General features: G+C 38.7%; 1 protein-coding gene across 10 annotated transcripts in view; it reads left to right on the top strand.

The window, feature by feature from the left end:
• The window catches only part of LOC129734914 (ras GTPase-activating protein 1-like), an 87,036-nt gene that overhangs the window by 21,923 nt on the left and 43,768 nt on the right, over positions 1 to 21,345 (top strand). For all 10 annotated transcript variants that reach the window (XR_008730450.1, XR_008730449.1, XR_008730452.1 and 7 more), the window contains exons 3-8: positions 2,792 to 2,927; positions 3,859 to 3,929; positions 11,401 to 11,518; positions 12,531 to 12,562; positions 14,270 to 14,322; positions 15,033 to 15,183. Coding sequence is in view for 3 of the 10 variants with exons in the window: in XM_055700322.1 (XP_055556297.1) it covers positions 2,792 to 2,927; positions 3,859 to 3,929; positions 11,401 to 11,518; positions 12,531 to 12,562; positions 14,270 to 14,322; positions 15,033 to 15,183 (561 nt within the window). In the remaining 7 variants the exon portion in view is untranslated. The remainder of the gene's footprint in view (positions 1 to 2,791; positions 2,928 to 3,858; positions 3,930 to 11,400; positions 11,519 to 12,530; positions 12,563 to 14,269; positions 14,323 to 15,032; positions 15,184 to 21,345) is intronic.

Here is a 21,345-nt window from a genome sequence, read left to right as displayed (position 1 = left end):
GGTGGAAGTGCTCACCAAGCAACTTTATATTGTTTATTATTAGTCCTGGCTAATCAGAGGAGGTCCCAATTGACTGAAGGTTAGCAAATGTGATGCCCATCTACAAAAAAGGCCAGAAGGAGGATCTAGGGAACTACAGGCCTGTCAGCCTGACCTCTGTGCCAGGGAAGGCTATGGAGTAGATCATCCTGAGTGCCATCACGTGGCATGTGCGGAACAACAAGGTGATCAAGGCCCAGTCAGCATGGGTTTATGAAAGGCAGATCCTTCTTGACAAACCTGATCTCCTTCTATGTCGAGGTTACCCGCTTAGTGGATGAGGGAAAGGCTGTGGATATTGTCTATCTGGACCTTAGTAAAGCCTTTGACACTGCTTCCCACAGCATTCTCCTGGAGAAACTCGCTGCTCATGGCTTGGACAGGTGTACTCTACACTGGGTAAAAAAACCTGGCTGGATGGCTGAGCCCAAAGTGGTGGTGACAGTTAAATCCAGCTGGCAGCCAACCACAAGTGGTGTTCCCCAGGGCTCAGTATTGGGGCCAGTTCTGTTTAATATCTTAATGAATTGGATGAGGGGACCAAGTGCATCCTCAGGAAGTTTGAAGAAAAAAACAAGTTGGGTGGGACTGTTGATCTGCTTGAGGGTACAAAGGTTCTGCAGAGGGATCTGGACAGGCTGGACCGATGGGACAAGGCCAATTGTATGAGATTCAACAAGGAGAAGTGCTAGGTCCTGTACTTGGGTCATAACAAACCCACACAATGCTACAGGCTTGAGGAAGAGTGGCTGGAAAGCTGCCTGGCAGAAAAGGACCTGGGGGTGTCGATGGACAGCTGGCTGAATATGAGCCAGCAGTGTGCCCAGGTGGCCAAGAAGGCCAATAGCATCCTGGCTTGTATCTGAAACAGTGTGGCCAGCAGGACTAGGGAAGTGATTGTCCCTCTGTATTCAGCACTAGTGAGACCACACCTCAAATCCTATGTTCAGTTTTGGGCCCCTTGCTACTAGAAGGGCATTGAGGTGCTAGAGAGTGTCCAGAGAAGGGTAATGAAGCTGGTGAAGAGTCTACAGAGCAAGTCCTATGAGGAGAGGCTGAGGAAACTGGGGTTGTTTAGTCTGGAGAAAAGGAGGCTGAGATGAGACCTTATTGCTCTCTACATCTACCTGAAAGGAGATTGTAGTGAGGTGGGTGTTGGTCTCTTCTCCCAAGTAACAAGTGATAGGAGAAAAGGAAACAGCCTCAAATTGTGCCAAGGGAGGTTTAGATTGGGTATTAGGAAAAAAATTCTTCACGGAAAGGGTGGTCAAGCATTGGAACAGGCTGCCCAGGGAAGTGGTTGAGTCACCATCCCTGAAGGTATTTAAAAGATGTGTAGATGTGGTGCTTAGGGACATGGTTTAGTGGTGGACTTGGCAGGTTAACAGTTGGAGTTGATGATCTTAAAGGTCTTTTCCAACCTAAGTGATTCTGTGATCCTAAAAATTATTGTTTTGACACTGCAATAAGAGTTCTGGCAGAAAGTATGATGTTTTTCCCATTTACTGCATAATTTATTGGAAACTGGTTTTAGCATTCTGCAGGTTTCATAAAATGGCTGATTTCACAATTTTTACCAAAAATTATAGTATCTAAGTAGATTAAATATCTTGTTCATTTTTTTCCCTATGTATAACTAAAGGTATAGTTCAGTCATTTTCTCCCTTCTCCAAGTCGGTTTTCCAGGTAGCTCTTCACATTTTTAAAGAAGTGTTATTACTCAGGACTGCTGTCCAGCTTTTGTTGCTGGAAAAACTCAGGTCCTCTTGAATCCATCAATTTACATAACTGATTGTTTCTTTGGATTGTCTTGTCAAAAATATTGTTTCAACTTATGTACTTTTTTCCCCTTGTACAAATTATTTGTGTGTAATACAAATGTTTTAAAAACTGTTAACTCTTACCTAAATAATTTCTCACTGGTTTTAGAACTTGTATTGCATAGCAATATGAACAGGCATGTTGTTTTCCATTTTTTTTTATATAAGTGTATTCACAAATCTGAGTACTAAAACATGCACCACCACACCGCAAAAAAACCCCAAACCTAACACCAACACACACTCTAACTACATGTTAGTAAGATGAGTAATTTTATAAGAATTTTCTTTTGTGTTAAATTATTTAAATGTTTTTCTTAAAGCAATTTTGCCCTTAGCAGGCTTTTAAATTGAGTACGTTATTATTACAAAGTTATTTCTTATTTTTTAGCATGGATACTAGACTAACCATAATAAAGTGACTAATTTTTGAAGGTATTTCAGTATTCTGTACTGTATAATCAAATGCAGTTCTTTGTTACCAAAATATGTTGATACTTTGCCAAATTTATACAGGCCTACCATATAAGCTGTGTCCTGCATGATAGCAGTATTAATGCTGTTACCTCTACTAATGTTGTCATTTGTCCACAATGCTAGTAATTATATTTTTGTGTTTAATTTTATTTAGCTCTAGCAAATCTGCTTGCTTTTTTGTAAATCTACATCTCCTTTACAGTCTTCAAATAGTTTTATTTTGTGATGTTTATCAGTAATTGCTGATGAGATATTAATTAGTTAAGGGTGTGTGTGTACATATGAGAAAGTGAGTTTGTAATACTGCATTTTGTTGAACATAGCCCGCTTTAAAAACTCAACGTTATCCTAACTTCCTTTTAAAAAATAAAAACTCACAAAACCAGCAAAAAACCCCACCCCAACGATTTGTAGCAAGACTTACTTCTATCAAGTTTCCTTTTCTTTATTACCAGGATAATTGCCATGTGTGGAGACTATTACATTGGTGGACGTCGCTTTGCTTCACTCTCAGACCTAATTGGTTATTACAGTCATGTGTCTTGTTTGCTGAAGGGGGAAAAACTGTTCTCTCCAGTAGCACCTCCAGAGGCAAGTAGTACAATTTTTAAATGTCATTAAGTAAATTTTAATATAATTACTCTTGCATTTTATATTCATAGTTCTCTATGAAAAAAGCATTGTAGAAAGTTTCCCCTAGTTCTAGAGCTGTCTCAGTGTATGGTGAAGTATAAGGAATATATAAACATGTTCTTACTGATAGAAAGTAATGATAAAAAATTGTTTTTTAATGAAAATCTGTAATGAGAAAGCTAGATATCGAGTACTGCAGTTATCTCCAAATGTAGTAATAACATGGTACGTAAACAGAGATAAACAAGAAAATGTGTGGTTCTTGGCTAGTAAAGAGCACCACTGTAATGTAGTTAGACTCTAGGGTTTTACACTGACTTAATAAAGTATTTCAAAATAATATTATGGTTTTGTAGCAAAGATTTCAAAATATGCATCCTGGAAAATAAACAAAGTTCCTGAAAGTTGGGCTTCTTTCAAGTAACTATCCTTAAGACAATATCAGTAATTAAAAAAAACCCCTAAACCAACAAAAAAAACAACCAACCAAAAAAACCCAACCCAGACAGCTCCCCAAAAAACCCTGCAGACTGCATGCCCCCCCCGATGTTTCTGAATGTGAAACTTACATTCATTTCCACTAAGTGGAAGAAAGTTCTAAAGTTCTCTTTTATGGGATTTACATTACTGGTAATTTGATTTTTGGAGATAATATGACTGATAATGTTACAAGGCTAGAAACAATGTAAGAGCTTTTTCTAGATACCTTTAGGAATTAAACATTTGCAGCTCTTACTATTTTTGATCCTTTGAAAACTTAAAACTAGCAAAGGGATACAAAGGTTATTACTAGTCTTTTGCATTGGAATAGCATAATGTTGGGGAGAGGAAGCCTACACTAGAATGAAAGGGAAAATTAATATATTTGCACTCTTCTCTAAAATTGTAGCCTGTGGAGGATAGAAGGAGAGTTCGAGCAATTCTACCTTACACCAAAGTGCCAGAAACTGATGAAATAAGGTATGTTTTAGTAATAGGCAGAAGCAGCTGTGAAATTCTTGGAGTATTCATAAATACTCATGATTTCAGTATATGTTCACTATGTAAATACTTTTCAATTGCATCTTAGACAACGCTCTGGGAGGTTAAAGGTATAATGTCTCTTTTTTTCTTGTCTGTCTCGTGTCTTGTCATCTCTCTCCTTGTCTTTTTTTTCTTCCTCCCCTCCCCCCCCCCCCCCCCCCCCCCCGAGGAATAACACTTTTAATCTGGGTATACTGTTTGCATTAATTGTAAGGGGAGTTACATTTAATTGCTAGAACTATGAGACTTAGTTTAGAAATAGAACATTACTAATTTCAAATGCTTACCCACTTTGAGAAAAATGTTAAGTTTGTGCATGAAGGAATTCTGTGCAAAAATCTCATGTGAGGGTTTGAAATAAATTGGCTCCAAATTTGCCTGCAGAAGTAGCTAATAACAGATAAATAGTTCAAACCAAACCAATCTTGACCCCTAGAAAGAGAATGTGAGAATTGACTCTGATAAAATTAAGAACAGTATTTTTAGTGTCTTCCTTGAAATAAGGAGAAAAAGGAGAGGCTGCCAAAAAACCCTTGCCTTTAATATTCTAGCACTTATTTTGTTGCCTGTGCCTAAAAAGTCTTGTCCTTAAAATAGAGCAAGAATGATTCCTTTTCCTTCTCCCTCTCTCCCCTTTTGGAAAGAGTCTGTATTGAACAAATGATACTTTTAAATGTTGAATCTTAATATTTTAAAAAGCTATTGAATTGCCTCTCTAGATGCCAGGTGCCCACTGAGCTGATCTGTCTCTCCCCCTCCTCAATTGGACAGGGAGAAGAAAATATGACAAAAGACTTGTGAGTCGAGGTAAGGACAGGGAGATCCCTCAGCAATTAGTCACAGGCAAAACAGACTTAGCTTGGGAAAATTAATTTCCTTTATTGCCAATTAACACCAGAGTAGGATAATGAGCAATAAGAACAAAACTAAAAACACCTTCCCCCCACCCCTCCCTTCTTCCTGGGCTCAACTTCACTCCCAAATTCTCTACTTCCTCCCACTGAGCGATACAGGGGAATGGGGACTGCTGTCAGTTCATCACATGTTGTCTCTGCTGCTTCTTCCTCCTCACACTCTTCCCCTGCTGCAGTGCGGGGTCCCACCCACGGGAGACAGTCATCCAGGAACTTCTCCAACATGAGTCCTTCCCATGGGCTGCAGTTCTTCACTAACTGCTCCAGCATGTGTCCTTTCCACGGGGTGCCGTCCTTCAGGAACAGACTGCTCCAGTGTGGGTCCCTTCCTGGAGTCCTAAGTCCTGCCAGCAAACCTGCTCTAGTGTGGGCTCTTCTCTCCACGGGTCCATAGTGCCTCCTTCAGCCTGTCACTGCCTCCTGCTCCATCCTCCACAGGCTGCAGGGGGGGGGATATCTGCTCCTCCATGGACCTCCATGGGCTGCAGAGGGACAGCCTGCATCACCACGGTCTTCTCCATGGGCTGCAGGGGAATCTCTGCTCCAGTGCCTGCAGCACCTCCTCACCCTCATTCTTCACTGACCTTGGTGTCTGCAAAGTTGTTTCTCTCATATTCTCACTCTTTACTCTTTTCTGGCTGCTTTTGTGCAGATTTTTCCTCCCTTCTTAAATATGTTATCACAGGCGCTACCACCATCACTGATTGGCTCAGGCACCCCTGAAGCTCCCCTACTACCAAAACCACATAAACCCAGTAAACTCACTGTCATACTTGTTTATTTTTTCTGTGAACTGCTACTCATTTCCTTTCTAATGTTGATCTATCAAGAAAATCTATGGGATGGTCTTTACTCCATACTTCTCTTGCATTTTCACAATATATATTATGTGGAAAAGATGCAAAACCAACAGTCCTATAGCTAATAGAAGAATGTATACTAGTTGCTTGGAATTAATATTGCTTTCTTGATATGAGGTTCTTTTCAGATAAAAAAATAAAAAGGAAGATTTGGAAGACGTTATTAGTGATTTTTAATGAGACCATCTTGTTTTCACAAGTTGATAGAAAATGCTGGTTGAATTGGGTTCTTGATAGGACTATTAGCCTAAGATTATGGAGAAAGGTATATGACAGCTTTATATCCTCATTGGGGTGGAAATTTATCCCAAGGTTGCATGGCCAGTCCATTCTGACCTCTTTAAAAAACACCGTGAGGATATTAATCTTTGAGAAGTCCTTCTAAGCATACAAAACCGTGGTAAGACGGGAGGGAACTCCCTAATTGTGTATTGCAAGTAGGGCTTCTTTCTATTCTTATGCATAGTAGGATCCATCAAGTCCAATAAATGCCTAATTGCACCTACCAATTTAAGAGGAAAAAGTATTTCATTACTCTGCTATGGTAACAAGAATTGCAGGAAATTATGCCTTTTCTCCCTTTTCTAGGATACAGCTGAAATGTAAAGTTCTGTGTGTCTGGCTAGGCTTCTGAGATCTGTGTGATAAAATAGTTCTGTTCATAGCAATGCTGGGACAAAGTACTCTGTTTTAGGTCAAATTAATGTACTATAATCTTGTACTGCAATGTACTCTTGAAAATTTTATGTATTTCAGGGAATCTTGACTTAATTTTGATGTTATAATTAATATTTAGAAAGCTTGAAGTATTTCAGGGTTAATTCCAACCAGTCTTGCATGCAATAACTTACTGTGAACTTCTTTGTAATAGAACTGATTTAGAATGGCCTTGCTGTTTATTGTACATTGTTAAGATTTAGGTTCAGTAGTAGCTGAATTAATTCTAAGTATTTTCATTAGCCTTTTTTATTCTTGCTGTTTGCTTTGTGCTCAACTAATGCATTTTCTGTTACCCTCTGTCACAGATGAATTATTAAGAGAAGTCATCATTGTAGTGTTAACTAAAAGGGGTTTATTAATGATTAAATGATGATTAAATGGTAATTGATTGAACAAAAATCAAATGGTAAATAATGATTAAGCAGTAATTGGATGGTAATTAAGCAGTGATTTGACAATTATTTACATTATCATTAAATCATAATTTAGACTGATTAGACAATGATTTAGCAGTCAAACACTACTACTTACTACACTTGTAATAAGCTATAGCTGGATATATAAGTGTTGCTAGCATACAATATACTCTTAGGCCTAATGTAAAATGTTGCTTACTTCATTATAGATATCACATGCTGGGTAAGGGGTCTCTCAACCTTGAGGAGTAACCTTGAGAGGTGTCCCTTTTCAAGGGGGAGATCACCACTATGCAGCCTGCTGCCATACAGGAGAACTCAATGGGCTTGGGCAGGGAGCTACAGATATTTATAGCATAAAGTGATTGACTCCATAGTCACACCTGCTTTTGGCACATATGCAGTTGTAGCAGTTTTAGTTTTGTCTGGTCCCAGCTCAGGCTGGTACTGTTAGCTCCTGATAAGACATTGCTTAGACTCCTTGGTTCCTGAGAAGATATGGCCTAGCACAATTCTCAAGGTTTGCATGGCAGGACTGATTTCAGATTTCAGTCAGGCCTACTTGTCAGTAATGCTTGAACTAAAGTACTGTTCACTCAGAGTGGGTGCATCCATCACACCCTCTCAAACGAGAGACATTCTGTAGAAAATTGCAGTCTAATTCTGGATTGAACTAGTAGTTGATGAGCTTCAGTACCTCATAGCTATTGCCTGTATTCCTAATGCATCACCTGACTTGACTGAGAAGTCTCCCTGTGCTCCAGTGAAAGGTTTTCATATGACCTGATGTTGTGGTTTAACCCTGGACAGCAACTCAGCACCAACAGACACTGGAGCAGTAATTTGCCTGGATGGATTCATTTTGGCTGTTTTTTCTTTCAGTTCCTGTACTTGAGCCTCTAGTCTCCAGGCAGGTTCACCATCCCGCTTCCTCATGTCCTCCCCATGGTCACACAGGAAGAACCACAGGGTAGCGTGTGGTGTGTACCACTAGTAACCCTCTCCCCTAAACACAAAAAGGCTGACTCTTAATAGCCAAGACATTGGTCAGTATGGGTGAGGAAGACCTATCCTTCTTTAATTGCTGGATCAATTGTTGGGACGTTTTCTCCACAGCCAAGATGCAGGCCTATAGGGAGGAAGTGAGATTCTCTTTGAATTCTCAGAGTTGGCTGGCCAATCCATCCGCAGTTGGTGCTTCTGTGTCTCTCCAGCTGATTATTGCCAGGGTGTTGGCATATGATGTTGGAGCACTTTGTACAAACTTTTGTCAAATGGACCGTGTGCACCAGACTTCATCTGGGTCTTTGGATACCTAGTTGTCATCCAGGTTGCTATAGATCACCTTCACCACAGCTAGTTCCCTCAGATACTTGATACCTCCCTCAGTGGTGGTCTATTTGTTTTGGGAATTTGCAAGACCTTCCTTGAAGAGATACTTGTCCTTCACACTTGACAGGAGCTGTCTCCAAAGACCAAGGACTCCTGTCCCTTTTCCAATCCTTTTGTCAGTGGCCTTATCCCTAGCAAGGGATCCCAGCTGCTGAGTTTCCTTACACTCTAATTCCTGACTATTGGCTCCAGTATCCCAGCATCAGAGTAAGTAGCTGATAATTTGCTCACCTGGTTGATAGCTTCACATATCTCACAGCCCACTTAGGGATAGGGTGGTTTCTGTATAATTTATGATTTCAATTCTGTTCTTGTGGCTGCCCTGCTGCAGAACAGGCTGCCTCTTCTGATTCTCTCTCCTGCTCCCTCTTAAGAGAAGCTTCTTCATCCTTTACTTGAGTTGACTTCTGCTTCCATTGTTTCCTTTTAATTATAAAAGTGACTGATATAGTTGAGGGCTGGGTCTCTGGTTTAGCCACAGTGTCTGTTGGTATGTTTTCAGATCCAGAGACCCTCTTTTCTATTCAGCACCCTCAAGGAGTACAGAGCAGTGTTCAGTAGGTGCAGGCGAGACCCCAGCACAGTGTGATAAGTTGTGCCTCTTTAGAATAGCCAGAGCATCTTTTTTCAAATGTTCTATCACTTCATCAGGATCTGGGAGTGAAGTCCCAGACCACTGGATGTGACAGCTTTTTTATATAGTTGCCCATATTCTCCCACATGCCTTGCCACCCATAACCACGCTGCTGTGGAGCCTTGGTGATATTCCTAAATAATTGGTTAACCTTGGAAAAAGCAGAAACAATATTCTCAAGAAGTACCAATAGAAGTATTTTGATTACCCAAGAATGTTAAAGATACTGAAGAGTTGTTATAACGAGTGAGAAAACATCATGGAAGGTGGTGAAGGTGCCATTCTGTATTTCTTCCACAAAATACCTCTTAGAGGAAGTGTAATTGTTAGTTGTCTCCATGAGATGGTTCTCAAAGTCCAGTAATGGCATCAGTACAGAGCCCAAATAGCAGTTTAAGCTCAAGGTAGTGTTTTAATAATAAATCTCACAGGCAAAACAGCACTAAGCGCTACAGAGCACAGCAAACTGCAAAAGCCAAAACCAGTCTTTAACATGTTCAACAAAAAAGAGAGTACGGCACAGATCAGATAAACTAATGTTGAGGACAGAGAAATTGATATCATGACCAGCAACTGTTAACAGATATAATATTTATAACTTCCTTCTAATACACTCTGGTCATATCTGTTATTATCTCAAATCCTTGGAGTCCCTTGTTGGGTGCCAAAGAGGACTGTTGTGGTTTAACCCCAGCTGGCAGCTAAGCACCACACAGCTGCTCACTCACTTCCCCCCCCCCCCCCCCCGGTGGAATGGAGGAAAAATTGGAAGAATAAAAATGAGAGAGAAACTCATGGGTTGAGATAAAGACAATTTAATAATTAGAAAGAAATTATAAAAAAAAAAAGTAAGGGGGAAAAACCCCCAAACCCAGCAACCAACAAAGAGAGGAAAATGAAACCCAAGAAAGACAAGTGATGCAAATGAAAACAATTGCTTACCACCAACTGACCAATGTCCAGCAACCTCCACCCTCAGTTTTATTGCTAAGCATGATGTCATATGGTATGGACTATCCCTTTGGCCGGTTTGGGTCAGCTGGGACAGCTATGTCCCCTCCCAACTTTTTGTGCACCTCCAATCTACTTGCTGGCAGGGCAGTGTGAGGAGCCGAAAAGGCCTTGATGCTGTGTGAGCACTGTTCAGCAATAACTAAAACATCCCTCTGTTATCAATGCTGTTTTCAGCCCTATTCCAAAACATAGCCCCATGCAAACTACTATGAAGAAATTTAATTCTATCCCAGACAAGATGGGTATGCCTGAGTTTGGGATTACATTTAGGAATAATTTATACTAACCTTCTGGTAACGAAACTCCCTTGGACATCTTAATGCTTTGTATTTATGTTCTTCCTGTAGCTAACTGCAAGTCTTTTTGAGGAACTATTCTGTATCTTCTTTTCAGCACTTTTTTTCATACACAAAGACCTAAATAGTAGATATTCCACAGGCTTTATGCTGTGATTTAACCCCAGCCCGCAACTAAGTACCACGCAGTTGCTTGCTCCCTCTCGCTTGCTCCCTCACTCTCTCTTCCTCCCTCCCCCCCCCGGATGGGGAAGAGAATCAGAAAAAGGTAAAACCTGTGGATTGAGATAAGAACAGTTTAATAATTGAAATAAAGTAAAAATAATAACAGTAATAATATTTGTAATGAAGAGGAGAGGGAAGAATAAAATCAAAGGGGAAAAACCCCACAAGTGATGCATAATACAGTTGCTCACCACCTGCTGACCAATGCCCAGCCAGTCTCTAAGCAGCAATTGGTAGCTCCTGGCCAAGTACCCCCCTGTTTATATACTGAATGTGACGTTCTATGGTATGGAATATCCCTTTGGCTAGTTTGGGTCAGCTCTCCTGGCTCTTCTCTCTCCAAGCTTCTTGTGCACCTCCTCACTGGCAGAGCATGGGAAACTTGAGAAGTTCTTGATTTAGGGTAAGCACTACTTGGCAACAACTAAAAGATCAGTGTGTTATCAATGTTATTCTCATACTAAATCCAAAACACAGTACTGTACCAGCTACTAAGAAGAAAATTAACTCTATCCCAGTTGAAACCAGGACACCGTATTATACAAAGTTAGGTTTTGATAAAAGTATTATTTTCTTAGACTTTTAAGGGTATCTCTTGATTGTTTTTACTTGTTTAGTATTTGATCTCTCTTAATAAAAGAAGAATATTACTCTCTTAATTATGATTTTTTTTTGTTTTATGTGTCCTTAGCACACTTATATATTAGATATCTATTAGATTTGAAATGTAAATCAAAGAAGGATAAATATTCATCCATCATAGCTACTTAAACTGTGAAAAATGCATATGGTATGCTTAGGATACCCATAAATGTATCTTTAATGATCAGATTTCCTCAAATGTTTTGCTGAAACTCTACTCAAGAATTCATTGTGTTCATTAAACTTTGTATTATGATTGTACTTCTAACATAAATTTTACTGTAACTCTCTTCAGTTTCCTTAAAAGAGATATGTTTATTGTTCATAATGAATTGGAAGATGGCTGGATGTGGGTTACAAACCTACGGACAGATGAACAAGGTCTTATTGTAGAAGACCTGGTAGAAGAAGTGGTAAGTAATTTTATATTCAAATCTTATGCAGAACTGACGTGATTATTTTTTATTATTATTTGTGTAAGTTGAAATGAAATAAACCTAACCTAGTGTCATTTAATTGCCTGACTTTATGTACTTTTCTAAACCTTCCTGCAGTAATTGAATCTGCCAGTTTTTAGTTTAACAAACCTTTTACTCTAATTCAGTATCCAAACAAAGTACTTATTCACATATTATCCAAAGAAGTTCATTTCCAAATGAATGATACTGTGAACTTATTAGGCAGTTCCCTAAACTCACCAGTCCTGATAAAGAACTTGCTATATTCAGTTGCATTCTTTTTTGTTTGCTATGAAACATTCATAAATGTATAGACTGAAATTTTGTACTATAATATGTCTTCTGTGGGTTTTTTTTGAAGGCCAACTGTGGGTTTAAACGTAAATTGATGAGTTAGTTAAACCTAGAAGGGCTTATGAAAAGTCAGGAAGCTAACCAGGTGACCTAAAGATAATTGAATTACTTCAGGAGAAGAGATGATTTAATGAATAAAAACACCTACCCCACCCTTCCACGTGCTTTTTTTTAAAGAAGTTCACCATTGCTTTGGAGTCCTGATGATGTTTGCTTTGCAGTATATGTATTTTGCTATTAGTAGAGTTTGCTTCACCTGTTTCTCACATCTATATCAGGATGCGAATGGCTAAACTGAAGTGGTAGTGTTAGAGTATCTAACTGTAGATTTCTACATTAGTAGTTGAAGTTCAGGAAAGTTGAGATTTAAGTTAAGAAGGACTTGAAGAGTGACAAACAACATTTTGAAGTAATGTGTTATGGCTGAATTTCCACTTAGTTAATAAAGTTGAAAACCCCTTTGCATGAACTGTGCAATACGCTATCTAGTTCAAAAATGTCTTGGACTTTGTAGTGCTGTTTATTTCTACAGAAGGTCTTAACCTATGAAGTTTATTTTTCTAAACTCAAGCATACTATTGTCATACACTTAATATGTTAATTCTCCTACTAGGGAAGAGAAGAAGATCCACATGAAGGCAAAATGTAAGGATTTTTGTTTTGTTATTAAAAGTAAATCATAAAATAACTGTAAACTTTAGCTATGAGATTGGGAGGGTGAACCAACTGTGTGTGTACTTTTTTTAATCTTAAGACTTTTCTTCTATACTAGCTGTTGAAGATACATAGGTCATTGATAGGAAATCTTGTATTAGTTATGCGTAATTTTAATGGATTTTGCAGTGATAAAATCTTGGATGAGTCTGTGTGATCACTTTATCCAGAATATGTACAACGGAGGATGTGGTGTTTTCTGATTTGTGGGGCTTTTTTTTTTTTTACTTCTAAAGCAAACTGTATGTGTAACCTTTTTTCAGGTCTGCTCAGCTCTAAATGCCTGAGAGGGAACAAAGCATCATTAGAGGAATGATAGTATGATAGTAGCACTTTCTCTATATTAGCCTCATGTGCTAACACACATCAGTAGTAAAGATGAGTAGCAAATGAAAGTTACATAAATTTTCTAGTAGCTGGATAGATTCATCTGTCCTCCATTTGCTTACTGTAATTGCAGCTGCTGCTTCCTGTATTTATTGCCCAGTTGGCAGTCTCCAAAGGACTGGTGATTGAAGAAGGCATTTCTTGTGTGTGTGGGTTATGTTTTGTTTGTTTGTTTAATAGGGGAAAGAAAACCATTGGTGTGTGACTTCAGTTTACTGGTCCCCAATGTTTTGCTAGTCAGTTTGGTATAGCAGCATAACAGTAGTAGGGATGCCTTCAAATACAAGAATTATTTTTGTTTTGTTTTGTAATACAAAGTAGTTTGTAGCAGATTCTTAGAGCTGTGACACTGTCAGTCCAGTTACTCATGCTGCTTAGAGGATTCCAGGGGAGGCAGGGATTTCTGCAAACACTCCAATAGCCAGAGATTATCCTGCAAAGGTCATATAAAAAGCAAGTTAGAACTAGAGCTCTTTTTTGATGCATAAAAGAGGATTTCTTTTACACATTTAAACACACGTGCATGCACACACACATGTGCTCTGCAATGAAAGGCCATATTTCTAGCTTTCCTTTAAAGGACAGGATGAGCTCTTAAGATGTAGCGTGTGCTGTGCCACATGTAAACTGAATTGCCATGCAATGTCAAGCTGTTTCCTATAATCATAGGTATCGAGTTGAGACTGGACAGATTGTTGTATTTTTTTAGGATGATGCGCTGATGCAGGACACTGGAATATGTAAGATGTAATATTAAAGCAATTCATATTCAATAGTCTAACAAAGCTAGGCCTTATTTCCTCAGCTTCTAGAAAAATTCAATTTTAGTTATTCTGTACAGTATTTTCTGTACAGAAAATAAAGTATATATAAAGTAACTTTCATTAATCTCTGAGCTTTGCATTTCACACTTCAAATAAATTGCTGAGACTTGACTTCAAATATGCCTGTCAAATTATCTAGCATTTAAACAAAGCCTTTTCATCTCTAAACACACTTGGATTTGAACATGTACTTCATGTTGGACACTTGTATTGAAATGAGTTTATTTATATAGCTGTAGATACCTATTTTTCATTCTGTTGGTAGAAAAACACAATCACTGAGTAACATAACAGTTGCTTATATAATCTATACGTACTAGATTTTTAAAATAAAGATTAATTCATAGGTGTCAGAGCTTTAGATGTTACATGAACTAAAAAAGAGAGCTGATAGTCTTGCTTTCTATTTTTTCTCTTCGTCTTTAAGATGGTTCCATGGGAAGATCTCCAAACAAGAGGCTTACAATTTGTTGATGACAGGTACTTGTATTTCAGATGGTAATACAGTGGTAGTGGAATGACACAAAATAATCCTGTTTATAACAGACTGCAGCAAAACCTGTATTTTCTGTATGAACATATGAGCATCAGACCTGTGGTTGCTACTACATTGGAAAAAAACTCATGGCTGAGCACTGAGTATTTTTTTTTAATGTTCTCAAGTACAGTTAGTTTCATAATTCTAATTGAAATAGTTAACTTTTTTTTGTAATTTATATAAATAAAAAAATATCTTGGGCTTTAAAATACCGAGGAGAAAATACTGTTATGTACTTATGGGAGAATGTATTATAACCTTTTTTTAGTCTACTCATAGGGGAAATATTTTTAAAATGAAAACATCAAGATTTCTGACTCATACTGTCAAATAACATACCTTATATATGAGAACAAAAAATTTTAGTTTTTTTTAAAACATTGTCAAACCTCCCACATGCACACGATATGCTCTTGTAAAGAGGTGGCAAAAGTGGGGATACGTTGTCAGCTACAGCCAAATGATTTTACATTAACTTTGGCTTTATCCCATTTTGGTGAAGAATGGGGGATCACTGTTGGAACTTACATCAGACTTTCTCCTTTAAGCATGCAATTCTTGCTAATTTGTACAGGAAGAGCTTTGATAAGAGCTCATAAATGACACTAAGATGAGTAACAGTGAATAACACTGTATTATGATATCTTTTCAGTTGGTCAGGTGTGCAGTTTTCTTGTGAGGCCTTCAGATAATACACCTGGTGATTATTCACTTTATTTTCGGACCAGTGAAAATATTCAGCGTTTTAAAATATGTCCAACATCAAGCAATCAATTTATGATGGGAGGCAGATATTATAATAGGTAAGTTTTAATAGTTGTATGTATTTTATACTTCTGTAAAGAATTTTTATAATGTATTGCTGATAACTTATTGATATGATAATAAGATTTCAGTATTAAGAATATACTAAGAGTTTTAACTAACTTGCTTAGTTGTAACTAACCACATTCTAAAAGCCTTCAAAAGCTTAAGTGTAACTTGTTTCTTTTGAAGTATTTTTCTCCTGTAAATTATTTTCTTCACCCTATAAATTGGATTATGACATGTAATTAGGAGAATGCTGTGTTGTCTTGGAAGCTACTATTTATAATAGGGAGTTTTATATATATGAGAGGGGAAAAATAAAATGTTAGTTTTATCAGAGACATTCAGTAGGGATTTTAAAGTATAAATAATAGAAATGTGTATTGACAAGAAAGGGAAAAATTATTTTAATTGTTGAAAAAAGTAATTAAATTGATCTCCTTAAAACATGTGAATGATATTTTGGTCAGAAGTGCAGATCATTTAGAGTGGTGAAACTTAGGATGGGTTTATTTTGTCATGGGTATAAAAATATGGTAATATGTACAAAAAGAAATTACGAGAGATAACCTTTCCCTTTCATTGGAGAAGCTATCAATATAGCTCCATCACTGAATCTGTGACAACTTTATGAATAAGATTAACAAGACTTCTCAGTAGTGAAAACTCAACTTTCTCTTTTGAGGCCATTGCCTGTCACAATCAGAAATTTTCCAGACTCGTTCACCTAGAACCAGAGCGTTCTTCATCCCAGTAGAGGATTTCTCTTACTTCCAGCTTGGCTTCTGAGTGGGTAGACATCCAGCAGCTAGTGTGTCTAAGAAAACGTCAAGGTCTCCTAACTAAGTTCAGTGGACTTCTTCATATGATTTCAAATAGACGATGGTTTGAGATTAAGCAATTGGAACCTTATTAACCTATGTATATCCCACACACAGGCTGCTTGAGTACCTTCTACATTAATCAGTCTGGCCTCCAGACATCCTCATTGAAAATCAAGCTAGCTGCAGTGTCAGCCTTTGATGAAGGTAAATCCTGTTTTGCCCATTCTCTAGTTACATGGTTTATTAGGAGGATGATAGGCTAAAAGCCCACACCCTAGGTGATGTCAAACTAATTAGCAAATTAGTGGAAGTCTTATTAATCTCAAATGGCTTTGCAACATTAGATAGTATATTCCAGAAGCTTCCTGCAATAAATTATTTAACAAATTAATTTTCCAGTGCTGGATTTACTTGAAGTGTATATATAAAATAAATTTACCTAGAGAAGATTCTTTCCTTGACATTGGATAGAAAACAAGATTAAAATATTAAGCATCACCAGGTTATGATAATATGCTTTTAGAGGTTTTTTTGAATATTTTGGTACCTAGGTTGCAAAGATCCTCCTCAGTGAAAGAGAACTGCTTGGCTTTGAAAGACTTCTAGTTTTAGTTGAATGTTTTGGGGAACTACTAATGTACTCCTAGGCTCAAATTCTGTCCAAGTTAGTATTTTCTGAAAGTTTATAATCTTGAAAGTTCAAACAGTATGTAATGCAAGATAATGATGCAAAATGAAGGTGGTAACTGCCCCAAATAATTTGCCATAAGATCTACTACAGAGGGCAATAAATAAGAAGCAGGAAAAAAGGATTAACTTTCTGTGGGCTTTTTAATTCTTGTACTGTTTTATTTGTTATGGACACTGGAAGAAGGAAGTCTTTAAATATATGAAGACTAAGGTGGATTGTTGTATGGAACAATCAGAAGTGGCTGAAAAGCATCAAATGGCATTGAATCCAGAACAGAAACATAGGAAATATGGATTTATGCAAGATAATGAAATTATTTATGAGCATTTCTTGAGGTGGAGAGAACATCTGTTTTTCTTTGTTATAACTTATCTAAAAACGTAGAGTTTGTCTTCATGGTGAAAATCTAGAGGTTGAAGAAGTGCTGTTTGTTTAAATGCATCTATTAAACAGTTTTAATTGATCTTTTTTATAATAAGCTATTTCTTTAAATGCCTGAAGATATCTACTTTAAATCTGATACTAGTATTAGACTGGAACTTTAAAAAAATCATCATTGGTAGTAGTGTTGTTTCTCTTAATATTCTTCTCTTGCTGTTTTAGTGATTGTAAGTGGGATTAAAAAAAATGGATAAAATAAAGCCAATCTGTTCTTTTGTTTGCAGAGTATTGATTGCAGTTCTAGTAACATAAATTATAGACTAATATTTTCCATACAAAAGTAAGAGCCTGGAGAATAGTAAGGAAACCAACTCAAAAGTTGACTATTGTTTTATTTCCCAGGTAATTTGAATATCCAGGCATGGGACTGGAAGGTCTGCAACCTATATAAGAAATGCTATGTCTCTGCCTATATTCCAAAAGCAAGCCAAAATTATTCTGGGTGATCATGGGGAAAAATTCCTGGGTACATCTTGAGAATCTAGTGTTCTGTGATGCATAGGAAGACTACTTTTTATACTAACCTTTTCTCTTGGCATGTTCTCCCACCATTCTGTATATAAATTGCTCAAAACTTCTGTTGATGAGTATAACTAGCAGACTGTATTTACACTCTCTCATATGGAGGTCTGCTTTCGTTATTTCTTATTCTTACATGATCTCTACAGAACAGCCAATCTGTAGTCTTTTAGTTGTCTATTTGAAGGTCCTAATATATAGGAAATGTTAAATACATTTTGAGTGAATTATTTTGACTATATAATGAAATAGTATTTTCCAATGGACTTCAGCAAAGCATGTAACTTCTGTGATCTTTCTGTTTATTATATTGATAAGATGGTTGATTACTGGAGTAATATCTACTTCTTAATGTAAAAATTGACAATGTCTGTTTGGGGTGGGGGGCAATTTTACTAACTGCGTATCATGAAATCTCAAACAGAAAAAATATGCTTATTAGCCTGTGGCCACAACATCCTGAACATTCTCTATTTCATCTCATCTCAGAAGCTAAGCAGTATTGGGCCCAGTTAGTACTTGGATGGGAGACTGCTTGGGAATAATGAATCCAGGTGTTGTAGGCTTCTAGCAAAGGGCCATGAAGATGATTAAGGGATTAGAGTATCTGTCATATGAGGACAGGTAGAGAGAGCTGGGAGCCTTCAGCTTTGAGAAGGTGGGGGATGGATCTTATCACTGTGTATAAATACCTCATGTGAGGGAGAAAAGAAGAAACAGACTCTTTTTAGTGGTGGCCAGTGACAGAAAAAAAGACAGTAGGCACAAATTGAAATACAGAAAATTCCATCTGAACAGAAACCAATTTTTTTGTGGTTTTGGGAGGTGTTTTACTAGTGTTTTTTCTCTCCTGTGAGGGTGATCAAACACTGGGAAAGGGTATCCAAAGAGGTTGTAGAATCTCCATCCTCAGAGATACTCAAAACATGACTGAACGAGGTCCTAAGCAAGCTGTTCTTCTTAACCCTTCTTTGAGATGGGGACTTGAACTAGATGATCTTGGAGGTCCCTTCCAACCTAAACTATTCTGTGAATAACTTCCATATTTTACAGGGGTTTTTTTTGTTCAATGGATAAGCCCAGAATCCTTAGCTGCTCCTCATAGGACATGCCTTCCAGCCCTTTCACCAGTTTGTTGCCGGCCTCTGGATGCATTCAAGTATCCTTTTTAAATTGTGGGGCCCCAAACTGCACACAATACTCAAGGTGAGGCTGCACCATTGCTAAATACAGTGGGATAATCACCTCTTTTGACCAGCTGGTTATGCTGTGTTTGATACACCCCGGGATGCGGTTTGCCCTCTTGGCTGCCAGGGCACACTGCTGACTCCTATTGAGTCTCCTGTTAACTAGCACCCCCAGATCCCTTTCTGCAGGGCTGCTCTCTAGTGTCTCTTCTCCCAATTTATGCTTGTGTCTGGCATTACTCCATCTCAGGTGCAGAATCCAGCATTTGTTCTTGTTAAATTTCACGCCTTTAACCATAGCCCAATGCTCCAATCTATCTATATCCCTCTGCAAGGCATCTTGTGCTTTCAGGGAGTCAACAGCACCTCCCATTTTGGTATCATCAGCAAACCTGCTCATGGTGCATTCAACTCCTGCATCCAGATCATCGATAAAAATATTGAACAGAACTGGCCCTAGAATTGAAACCTGAACACTGCTGGTCAATGGTCACCAGCCAGATGTAGCCCCATTCACTACAACCCTTTGAGCCCTGCCCTTCAGCCAGTTCTTCACCCAGTGCACCATGAACCTGCTCATTCCAGAGTTGGACAGCTTGTCCAGAAGGATGCTGTGAGGGACAATATCAGAAGCCTTACTAAAATCCAGAAAACCTATATCCACTGCCTTCCCTTCATCCGCTGGGCAGGTGACCTTATTGTAGAAGGATATCAGAATGTTTAGACAGGAGTTTCCCTTTGTGAGCCTATGATGTCTGTGCCTGATGATTGTATTGTCCTTTAAATGCCTTTCAGCAGTACCCGGTATAATCTTCTCTATAATTTTTCCAGGAACTGAGGTTAGACTAACAGGTCTGTGTAGTACCCTGGGTCTTCCCTCATGGCATTCTTGTAAATTGGAATAACAGTGGCTAGCTTCCAGTCAGCAGGGACTTCCCCAGACTCCCAAGGCGTTTGGAAGATTATTGAGAGGGGGCCTGCTGTAACATCCGCTAGCTCCTTCAGTACTCTGGGATGAATCCCATCAGGCCTTATGGACTTGTGAACATTCAGCTGATACAGCTGGTCCCTTATAATTTCAGTGTCCACAAATGGAAAGGCACTGTTCCCACACTCATGGTCCTCTGGTTCAGGGGACCAGGCAGCCCAAGGTCTAGCAGTATTATTAAAGACTGAGGCAAAAAAAGCATTGAATGCCTCTGATTTTTCTTCATTGCTATTAGTCAGATGACCATCTTCAACAGGTACCAGTCCAATGTTTTCTTTGGACCTTCTCTTGCTATTAACATACTTTAAAAAGCCTTACTTGTTGTCTGGCAAAACACTGGCAATTTTCAACTTTAGTTGATCTTTGGCCTTTTGTGTCTTCTCCCTGCGTATATGAACCATAGCATTGTAATTTTCCTGAGAAGCCTGACCTTGCTTCCAGAGATCATACAATTTCTTTTTCCTTTTGAGCTCCACAAGGAGTTCCTTGTTCAGACAAGCTGGTCTTCTGCCCTGCTTGCCTGACTTGCAGCACAATGGGATTGCCTGCTCCTGTGCTTTTAAAAGGTGGTTCTTAAGAACTGACCAGCTCTCATGAACCCCTAAGTCCTCAAAAGCAGATTAGCTCCCTGAATAGCTTGAAGTTTGCTCTCCTGAAATCCAAGACAGCAACTCTGCTGTCCTTTTTTCTCACTACACTGAAAGTTTTAAACTCAACCATTTTGTGATCACTGTGGTCAAGACGGCCACCTACCATCACATCTCCCACAACTCCTCTATTCACAAACATCTTTCCTAGTTGGCACACTGAGGACCTGTGTGTCGTGGTTTAACCCAACCAGGTTTAAGCTGCAACGTGTTTTAAGCCGAAACCAGGACACTGTGACAAGAAGTTATCTTCCACAAACTTCAAGAATTTTCAAACCTGCTTGTCACAGCAGTATGGTATTCCCTGTTGATACCTGGGAAGTTGAAATCTCTCAGAAGGACAAGGGCTAACCGATCCAGAGATTTCTCCTAATTGCCTATAGACTAACTCATCAGTGTTAACATCCTGACTGGGTGATCTGTAGTAGACGCCCGCTATGACAGCTGCTTTGTTTTCCATCCCCCTAATCCTCACCCAGAGGCTCTCAACCATTTCATTGCTTACTGTAAGGGCTGCACAGTCACGCCTCTCCCTTACATACAGTGCAACTCTCCCACCTCACCTGCCCTGCCTATCCCTCCTGAACAGCCTGTAGCCCTCCATCCCAGCTCTCCAATCATGGGACTCATTCCACCAAGTCTCACTAATACCAATGACATCAGAGCTCTGGGAGCTGACCAACGCTTCCAGTTCATCCTGTTTGTCTCTCACGCTGCATGTGTTGGCGCACAAGCATTTCAGATGTGCTCCTATGTCCTCAGTGCTCCCTGGAGCAGCATAAATGTTCCTATTAGCATTGCCACCCTCAGAAGATGCCATGCCAACCCTTGGCTGACCTACTGCAATCCTGTTGGTATCTC

This window comes from Falco cherrug, assembly GCF_023634085.1.
Source record: "Falco cherrug isolate bFalChe1 chromosome W unlocalized genomic scaffold, bFalChe1.pri SUPER_W_unloc_1, whole genome shotgun sequence".
NCBI lineage: Eukaryota > Metazoa > Chordata > Aves > Falconiformes > Falconidae > Falco > Falco cherrug.
This window is presented reverse-complemented; position numbering and strand designations above follow the sequence as displayed.